Source organism: Podarcis liolepis (assembly GCF_965112155.1).
Source record: "Podarcis liolepis genome assembly, chromosome: 9".
NCBI classification, from domain to species: domain Eukaryota; kingdom Metazoa; phylum Chordata; class Lepidosauria; order Squamata; family Lacertidae; genus Podarcis; species Podarcis liolepis.
Genome location: NC_139564.1, coordinates 24,386,147 through 24,396,394, shown reverse-complemented (window position 1 = coordinate 24,396,394; position 10,248 = coordinate 24,386,147). Strand labels below are relative to the sequence as shown.

The 10,248-nt window shown below is 39.7% G+C and overlaps 1 protein-coding gene across 2 annotated transcripts; it reads right to left on the bottom strand.

The window, feature by feature from the left end:
* Nucleotides 1-2,243: 2,243 nt before the first annotated feature.
* Nucleotides 2,244-5,737, bottom strand: RPL34 (ribosomal protein L34). Of its 2 annotated transcripts, none has more exons than XM_083459387.1 (5): nt 5,711-5,737; nt 4,467-4,536; nt 4,276-4,375; nt 3,127-3,230; nt 2,244-2,368 (listed from the first exon to the last, which is right to left on the bottom strand). In XM_083459387.1, the coding sequence occupies exons 2-5, from the start codon at nt 4,529-4,531 to the stop codon at nt 2,284-2,286; spliced, it is 354 nt and encodes a 117-aa protein (XP_083315513.1). In that variant the 5' UTR covers nt 4,532-4,536; nt 5,711-5,737; the 3' UTR covers nt 2,244-2,283. The 2 variants fall into 2 exon arrangements, with proteins under 2 accessions (XP_083315513.1, XP_083315512.1); XM_083459386.1 differs by lacking the exon at nt 5,711-5,737 and adding an exon at nt 5,625-5,707.
* Between the last annotated feature and the right edge of the window lie 4,511 nt (nt 5,738-10,248).

Sequence of the window (10,248 nt, the reverse complement as noted above, 5' to 3'; positions counted from 1 at the left end):
GTACTTTCATCTAATTATGTATTCTAAAATTTAAACTTTTCACAGTCATAACTTAGTTTCCAGCATTTTCAAATCTCAATACTGAAGCATGTTTTTCCCAAAACTTAGCAAATTCTCAACATTCATATAACTTATAGTGTTTTTGTAGATAGTCCTTAAATTTTTTCCAATCCTCTTCCACTGCCTCTTCTCCCAGGTCTCGGATTCTGCCAGTCATTTCGGCTAGTTCCATGTAGTCCATCAGTTGCGTATGCCACTCTTCCAGCGTGGGTAACTCCTGTGCCTTCCAATATTTAGCTATAAGGATTCTTGCTGCTGTAGTTGCGTATAAAAAGAAAGTTCTATCTTTCTTTGACACTCTCTGGCCTACAATGCCCAGGTGGAAGGCCTCTGGTTTCTTATGAAAGGTATACTTAAATACCTTTTTCAACTCATTATAAATCATTTCCCAAAAAGCCTTCATCCTCGGGCATGTCCACCAGAGGTGAAAGAATGTTCCTTCAGCCTCCTTACATTTCCAACATTTATTGTCAGACAGATGATATATCTTTGCAAGTTTGACTGGGGTCATGTACCACCTGTATATCATTTTCATAATGTTTTCTTTTAAGGCACTACATGCCGTGAATTTCATACCGGTGGTCCATAACCTTTCCCAGTCTTCAAACATAATGTTGTACCCAATGTCTTGTGCCCATTTTATCATAGCTGATTTAACTGTCTCATCTTGAGTGTTCCATTTAAGCAACAAGTTATACATTCTTGAAAGCACTTTCGTCTTAGGTTCAAGTAGTTCTGTCTCTAATTTTGATTTTTCCACCTGGAAACCAATTTTTTTGTCCTTTTTAAAGATCTCTAAAATTTGGGCATATAATGGACATTTAAATGAGTCACTAAGAAGTATGAGTTTTGCCTTTTCAGAAAGCTGGTAAACAAAGCTGAGATAATTCCACCTGAGGGAGAAAAGTGTTTTAGCACCACATGCTCTTTCCAAAATTTTGATACTCACTGAACTTGTTTATAGGAAAACTAAGGCTGAAACCTGTCAAATTTAGGAGTTAAGTCCTATTGAAATCTATGGAAATTACTTTCAAACAAAAATTAACAAATGTTATATTTAGACCACTAAACTTGATGGTAAATCATCTTAAACTATGTGCAAATGTTTTTCATCCATTCATTTATCCAGTGTCATTTTAAGACTTCTATGAGGTCTTTAAAAAATGTAATCTGGTACCTCACTGCATTATAGATGTCACCATAATAGCGCTTATGTAGATGAGAGCCGTCATGTATTTTTTGAGTTAGGTCTGCCTTGATATTGCAGCAGTCTTTGTCTTTTAATCAGAGGGGCATATTACCGTTTTCTTAATGCCTGCATTGTTTTTACCACTAGCAAGGCTTTTTATCCAGTGCTCTTTGTGCATAGATCTGCTGGTGCAACAGGAATCTCCTCCCTCACCCCATGCCCCGAACATCTGCTTTGGATGGTTCTTTAACTTTCCAGAGCTGATTCTGAGATTGCATGGGGAGTTGGACGGACCAAGAGGAAGCTCCATTGCCTGCACAGTAGTTCACTGACCAGCAGAACTGATATTGGATATTGTCCTATATTTAGTTCTTTTAAAATCACTTATGGCAGAAGGGTACATTTTAAACAAAACCAGAAAAATACATTTAATTATTATGCAAGTTCTGCTGTGATACATCCTCTTTCCCAGTGGAAGTAAGCTAAAAACAACAAAACTCATACTAAAGATCAGTAGTTTTCATCGCTTTTGGCCCATGAGGCACATTTAGAAATCTAAGGAATTGTAGTAAGCAGCATAAACGCAGGAAATGCTGCCAAGCAACTACCCCTGCCAAATAATCCTTAACTAAAAGTTAAAAATTGGGAGTGATGGGGTCCTGATGGGTGGCAAAGGAAATGTCCAAGGTTGAGTCCAGGCTTACGGTGTCACAAAAGCAATCCCTCATGAAGGTTTCTAGCATACACTAGGGAACCTAGCAAGATTGACTAAACCTGAAGGTGTGATGATTTCCTGGCTCATGCTAATTTCTCCCAGTGGATCCTCACGCTCCTTGTTCCATGCCACTTGTTTAGGATATGTATTTAATGCTTTTTAAAAAAAACACACTGAAGAGAGTAATCAGCACGAAGCCCCCACCGTTTATAACTCCAGTGTTCACCTCAATACTGAACATATTTGATAAGTTCTCCAGGAAAAAAATCACTACACATGGAAGTGAAATCTTCATTTATTAGGCAGACAACACAAATTATCACTTTGATTTCTGACTCTGTGCTTGGGCCTTCAGCACCTTGACAACAATCTTCTGTTCCTCAATAAGGAATGCTCGTTTGATTCTAGAGAAAAAGGAAAGCACTTGTTACTATTTCAGCATTGCTCATTTGTTATCACACAGGCTATATTCAGAGAAGCCTCCAAACCATGGTCTGAGAAATCAGAAACAAGCCCTGTGCTCGCTAGGTCCCTTGTCCCCTTACAGTGCAGAAACTGAGGACACTGGTAATGGGGGAACAGATTGCACTGTTTCTCTTTTGTCTCCTCTTACTCAACTGGAGGGAATTCCTGGTGACCGATGATGACCAGGTGAACGGTTAAATACAAAACAGCTTGTGCTGCTGATTGCTTACAAGCTGATATGGCTGGAAGTCAAAATAAGCTATTTCATTCTGAGACAACAAGCAATAATCACTTAGTAAAATAAAATCCACAACACAATTTGTAAAATATACTTGTCTTCTTTAATTGGTATCTCAAGCAGGGATGAGCGTTTGGGTTAAAAAAAACATGCATTTGTACAGCACAAATTTTAGTCCAGATTTCTACAGTAGCAAAATTGTTTATTTTTTAAAGACATTCCTACACTGCCTTTCACATCAAGTCACAAGGCGGTAGACAGCAACTTTAACATGGAAGTATCAACAACAGATATTTTAATCAGTGCTTAAAGGCCATTAAAGTTGCCTAAGCTCAGGGTAGAGGTGGCTGCATGAAGAAGGGGCCACTGCTAAGGAGGAGCTAAAAGAAAGAAACTAGACAGATATTTGAAACTAAAAATTATAGTCCATGAACTTAAAAAAAAATGCTTATAAATTACCTGTCACGAACACATTTAGCACACATGGACCCACCATAGGCTCTGCTAACATGCTTCTTTGTTTTTGACAGCCTCATAAGAACTTTAGGGCGAACAGCACGAACCTGTAAGAAGTGAAAAATACATTTGTATAACCCACAGTTTGCAGTCTTAGGCTTGTTAAAAGACAATAGGCATATAATAGTATGAAGCACTCTTGTCCTGCTTGTGGGCTTCTCACGGGCATCTGGTTGAAGACTGAGACCAGGATGGACTAGATAGGCCTTATGTCTGTTGCAGCTGGGCTTTTATGTTCTTAAATAACTTTAAGACATTATAAGCAGCTAAGAACATGCACTTTGTTTTTTGAATGGCAGACACATATATTTTTCTAACCAGGGAATTTTTTTTGAAAGACAGTACTTTTACACTAAAATTGCTTTGCTACTTAGTGCTTCCCTTAAGCAACCTTCCACGACGTTGAGGAAATCAATTTTAAAGTCTTAGTTAAAACAATATTGAATATAGATATTCTCTTCAGATATTCACTTCACTAAATGCATACACTGTTAAAAATAGCAGCAGTTTATTAGCATGCTATTTTCAGCAGTAAAGCACTTCCAATTCTGTAATATTGGTTCACTGCTATTACCATGAAACAAACTATTCCTGTTTTGTCACAATGTAAAGGGGGAGGAAAGCAACTGCTACTTAGTTGTGGGAAATAGAGGACACATAAAAGAGGCAACTTAGCTAAGATGGAAGAGGTATTTTTGTTTCAGATCTACCTGGACACCACTGATTTTTCTATAATGCTTGAAATTAATGACAAATGAATAACGATCAAGTGCAAAACAAACAACAGGAGGGGCACACTTATCGTTTCAGCTCTAAGATGCTATAGCAAATGACCCACATTGTTATAGTCCAACAGCGCATTAGGCACTGGCTTGAGCATCATGCCAACAATGAAATTACAAATGTATTAACAAGCAGTTGCCTATGCAACACTTTAGATTTTTACAGGCAATATTTTTTTTTTGGGGGGGGGGGAGAGATTTACCTAAGTACCACATATACCAGATTTTCCAATATAAATTGGGCAATGAGCTAGAGTTCCTGTCTTTATTTAGGATGCCAGTCAACACAAGTAAAAGAGAATACACTTACACCACGAAGTCTTCCTGGGCACACGCCGCATGCAGACTTCGGTGCCTTGCCCACTTTCTTGGTGTACAAATACACAATCCTGTTGCCTGGTGTCCGGGATCTGCACCAACCAAAGAAACAGTCATTTCATTTAAGTGTTATAAAATTTATTTAACAATAATACAATCATTTAATAGTAGGATTTTACTTACAGCCTGGTCTTGTTAGAGGCTGTGTTGTAGGACAACCTACGTCGGTATGTTAGACGCTGGACCATCGTGTCTATACAAGGAAAGAAAATACAGTGAGAGAAGGCAGCATTCTAAGCAGAGTATGAGACAAGAGAGAATACACACACACAAACCCCAATTGCCAGTGTTACATAACTATTCTGTCATTCAAATGAGATAGAGGTAACATAATAACTGGCACATGAAAGTTCTTCCCAATTCAAGTCTTATACTTTATTTCGTAAAATTAACATATTGCTTGATTGCAAAACAGCAACAACACCCCAAAGCAGTTAGCCATTTTACCACACTGTTACAGCAACAGTTTGCAATCAAGGTGGTGTATGATCACATTTGCCATTCCTCCAATGAACTAAATGTATTGCTTAGGGTTTATTGACTACCCTCAAAACAACCCTGGAAGGCCAGTGAGGTTTAGCGAGACCACAAGACTGGTGAACCTCATGCAATGAGGCTACATTTTAATATTTTAATGCTCCATTATTTTAATGTTGTATTTTATTTTTGTTTTTAAGTTGTAATCATTCACCTTGTTTTTATTATTGCTTGTAAGCCGCTATGAGCCCGGCCTTGGCTGGGGAGGGCGGGGTATAAATAAAAATTATTATTATTATTATGGCAGAAGTTAAGTGCTGTACTTGGAACTCTCACCCAAGCCAACGCTTCACAAACCACAGGCACATCACTCTTGCAGTTCGGTGTGGTTTCTTCCCCCACCCACCCACCCACCGCCAATTACCCCGCATTTTTAAGGGAGAATATCTCAAAATCGATTCCCCGGTGATTCTGCATGGAGAAGGAAGAGACCGAACCCAGATGCTAAATAATATGTCTTCGGCCCTTTATTTCTCGCAGTGAAAACTGGGCATCGAGCGCGCCGTTGGATAGGGAGAAAACACATTTTATTTAGCCTTCCGTCCGAGTGCGAGAGAACTGGAGAGCCCAGTTATTATTCATAGCTCTGCGCGGCTTCGCAGACTGGAAGGCCTCGCTGAAGCCTGTGCGAGGCGGAGAGGCCTGCACGCAAGACTCCCACCCAGGCGCCGGCCTCTCCTGGCTTGCCCGCCGCCATACACCCCTCGTCCTTCACCCCAAGCTCCCAAGTACCCTCCGACGTACCCGCAAGGCCCCTCAAGCCCTCCCTGCCGCGGATGGAAACGGATTAAACCAAGCTCCCCGAAAGAGACAGACTGAATTGCTCTTACCTGGAGTAGCAGCCGGCACCGGAAGAGGAAGCACACGCTATTGCGCGGGTCAAAGTTCGAGCGCCGGCGCCAAGACCCGGAAGTACGTCGACGTATTACTTCGTTCTTGTTGCTAGGACGCCAAAGAGTAGACCGAACTGGGCGCCGCCATCTTGTACGGCAACCGCAGGAGGAGGAACCTGAGTGTTTTTCTTCAACTTGGAAGGGAGGAGTTATGAAGCTTTCTTGTTTTTACCCTTTGCCTTGGTTCCCAGGGCATCTTGCAAAAAAATAAAAAAATAAAACAACAGAATGAAAACATACTAAAAAAACCCTGCAGCGGCATAAAACAATTAAAACTAGGTTCACGTTTTAAAACCTGGTAAAATGAAATGGCTCAGCACTGAAATGATGTTGGTGTAAGTCACTTTTTATAGTCCTCTGTTCTGAGCATCGTTTAGAAAAACGCCTCTTCTCTGATCATCCGCTTCATCAACATGGGGGCCTTTTTTGCAGGATGATTGGTGATATGTAGTGGAATTTTTTCTGCAGAAAATGTTCCGCTTTTATACATGGCTTCATAAAATCATTAACATAATGAAAAGACAATATACATTCCAGTTAAATTGGGGAAATGGAAGGGAGACAAGAATGTTAAAATCTAAAACTTATAATTACCATTTTTCAGGAATTTTAATAAGTTTTCATCACTTTTATTTTATCCCTTCACGCTGCAATCCTAAACACGCTTATTAGGGAGTAAGCCTCAATGATCAGTGGAACTTTGAGTAAACATCCGTAGGATTTTACTGTTAAAATAGCTAGATAATATATGGGAAGTGTATGCTATTGAGGTACAATATCTTAAAATATTTACAACCATTCCAATAAAAATAATTTCCAAGTAAAGCTGTGCATTTTATTTTAGTATGACATTTAAACCACACAAAGTGCATTTTGTTGCTTTCCCTATTCCCCATTCAAATATTTTAGTTCAAGTATTTTTGGCTATTGGAGAAACTTTTCAGGTATTTACACAGCACATAAAATGAACACTTTAAATTTTGTAAGTTTTTTAGTTTTTTAAAGAGCATGCTAAATCAGATCTTCAATTTAGGGCAGTTTGTTGTTTTTTTAAGCACATAGTTGCTGACAATACCTGAAAGCACAACCCAAGCATATTTAAAACAATGTGATATACCCGTGCAAGTGATTTTTCACTGACTAATGTACAGGGTGGCAAATGGTAGCCCATGGACAAAATCCAACTAAAGTGTGCCACTGGCTTGCCCCTAACATAAATAGCACCCTTATACCCTGTCAAACCTGTTATGATTCATCAGGTAAGTCCTAGGCTGAGGAGATAGCAGCTGTTAGAACTTTCCAGCCAGCTGTGCTCATTAACCATAAACTACAAAGAGAAAGGATGGGAAATAGTAGGAAACAGAACTTGCATGGTTGCTGGGCAACACATAAAAGATCTCATATTACTGTTATAATCATGAAGCAAAAATGATAGTCACGTGGTTGCTTAGCAACCACTCCCTTTCCAAGCTTTAGCCCTGCCGACATGAATTTTGGCTTAACGGTTATATTTCTGCCATCATTATACTTGAAATTTACTATGGCCTTGAGAGAAACAACAGCCGCTGTGCTACCGCACCTGCCCAGGCATACCCCCTCCCTATCAGCTTGTTTAGTGGCCTTGCCGGCTCAGAATGCTTTGTATTAAAACCAGCTGATATGTCAACTGTGAGCTTATCTAGACAGAGATAGCCTTGCGCTTGGATTACTGCAATGCATTGTATGTGGGGCTGTCTTTGAAAATAGTTTGGAAATTTCATTTTGGTCAAAAATAAGGCAGAAAAATCGTTAACCAGGATTGGAATGTACGAACACATTACCCCAGTGTTTTGTCATTTGTCCTGGCTTCCAGTCTATTTCTATTCCCAATTCAAGTGTTGGCATTAGCATATAAAGGCATAACGCCCTTAATGGCTTGGGGCCAGGTAACTGAGGATTCCTCCTCCATTTACTTACCCAGACTTTGATATAGTCTTTGGAGACCCTTCTCCAGGTGTCCCTGCCAGATGAGTTGTGGTGGGTGGCTACTCCAAGTAGCTATACAGGAATGTTCCTCCAAGCAGCTTTACATTATTATTTTTTGTCTCCACTATGCACAACCTCCAAGAAAAAAGAGGTCAAGGTGTGCTGCATGGAGATTGCTGCCCTTTTTTGCTCTGCTGTGTGGCTGAAGAGGACACAAGAGTGAAGAAATGAAAGAGAAATTAATTATTGACAGTGTCTGCATTTACGGAAGTGGAATGCATTTCAGAAGAGCAATTTTCTTCTTGGTGGTGGGGGGAGTATGTTTCGTGACTACAGTATCCTAAATCAGGAATGTGAGCATTCATACTCTTCTGTTTCATCGCTATACAGCCTTCTTTGTAAGCAAGCAAGGCAGCCACTGCAAAGCAACTACAGGGATTGGCAGTGAGACCCCTACGAGAGTATTGCCCTTGGCAGATGCCCAATGAGGCAAAACCCGATGCCAGCCCTAAGCACAAGACATGGTTTATTTATACTGTCTCTTTACATGTGTTTCCTGTGAGACCACCCATATTTAATTTGCAGAGGCGCTGAGGATCTACCTTCATTTTCACTGCAGCAGTGCTAATCACCTAATGTCAGATCTATTGTTGCTATTATTATTATTATTACTGTTAAGTTGTGGGTGAACATATCAGACGACACAGCGATTCTTCAAACAGCTCTTGTTTTTTCAGAGGCCAGAACAGAACTGAACTGAAGGGTTCAGTCAGCCTGCTTATATAGAGCTCCAGTACAACGTAACTGTATCAATTTTCTAAAACTATCCAATCACTGAACGTCACTTTCAATCCCTTATTTGCCTAACTATCTATAGTATCCCCCTACTGGCCCTGGGTGAGAACTTCAGTACATAACAATTACATATTAAGAAACTCTACCTTTTGCTCACGTGCTATTGACTACTTTAGGTTTTGGATATCAGATGATCCATTCCAGATAGCCACAGAAGTATGTTCCCGAGCATAACATGGGTGCAACAGGGCTTTTGACTGCCTTTTAAACCTTCATCCTTCTTACCACACTCCAGAAGACTTTTTAAACCTGTAGGACAATCCTCTCGCCTTGCAGTATGTATGCCTCTCTGGATGGGGTCAACAGGTTCCAAAGTAAGCTGTCTTCCCAGACCCTGTGATGTCTGATGCCATCATTATCTGCTTCTGCTTTCGTCTTTTAAATAGCATGCTTTCAAAAAGCTTTGATGTGTGCTCATGGCCTTATTTATAAATTTGTAACTTACAGTTTGTTGTGAAATAGCCTCTCTGTATGATATCTATATAATTATTATTTTGGTTAATTATTGGCTGTTTTCAAATGCAAATTTTAGACACCCAACGTTTCTCCGTCTCATGAAATAATGAGAAGAATATGTATGAACTAGATATGCAAGCTCATTTTAAAAGGAACACATTTTAGACCACAAGTGAGTTTCAGAGCAATTAGAGTATTTAATTTGAACTTTCTGGGTCCAGAGAACCCTAAGGGGAGGAAAGAAACCAATTAAATTAAATTAAATAATAATGCCCTAAATAGAAAAATGTAACAGGATCCAATTGTTCAAGAACAACACTTAAATTGCTGATAAAGGAATTTGGAAATATTTTATAAAGGCAACACTTTGCTACTGTATTCGTATCTTTAAACAATAGTGCTGATGTTAGTTGGACATGACAGATTTGGGCCACATGTTCAACTGACAGAAATCCTAACATTAAAAGAAAAGAAAAGAAAAGTTCTAGAAATATGGAAAGGGAGGTTTTCCAATTTGCATAAAAACTTGACTGAAGTATTTAAAATGTAACAAACGCAGTGCATTTTACAGAAGTATTGGGGCTATCATGAGGTACTTTTAAGTAATACTTTAATGGTTCCCTCCCCCCCCCCAATATTTGCCCAAGTGCCCTACATGTACTTTAGGAATGCATACAGAACCAGTGTGGAATGTACCACCCTAAGTGAGCTTTACAATGTAAGGAGCCAAATTCTAGAGTACTTGCCATTTTCCCAGTTCCTCCATCTATGTGTGCCATTATACCAAATAACTGTCTTGTGAGGAGGAATTAAAGAACCTTTCAATGAGGGTGAAAGAAGAGAGTGCAAAACATGGTCTGAAGCTAACATCAAAAAAACTAAGATCATGGCCTCAGGTCCCATCACCTCCTGGCAAATAGAAGAGGAAGAAATGGAGGCAGTGAGAGATTTTACTTTCTTGGGTTCCATGATCACTGCAGATGGTGACAGCAGCCACAAAATTAAAAGACGCCTGCTTCTTGGGAGAAAAGCAATGACAAATCTAGACAGCATCTTAAAAAGCAGAGACATCACCTTGCCGACAAAGGTCCGTATAGTTAAAGCTATGGTTTTCCCAGCAGTGATGTATGGAAGTGAGAGCTGGACCATAAAGAAGGCTGATCGCCGAAGAATTGATGCTTTTGAATTATGGTGCTGGA

What these genes read in the sequence shown, in the direction of transcription:
- RPL34 (XM_083459387.1), bottom strand. Translation starts at nt 4,531, where the DNA reads ATGGTCCAGCGTCTAACATACCGACGTAGGTTGTCCTACAACACAGCC. An exon ending in GCCTCTAACAAGACCAGGCT is followed by an intron (nt 4,376 to 4,466) that starts GTAAGTAAAATC and finishes TGGTTGGTGCAG; the next exon opens with ATCCCGGACACCAGGCAACA. An exon ending in GCTAAATGTGTTCGTGACAG is followed by an intron (nt 2,369 to 3,126) that starts GTAATTTATAAG and finishes CTTTTTCTCTAG; the next exon opens with AATCAAACGAGCATTCCTTA.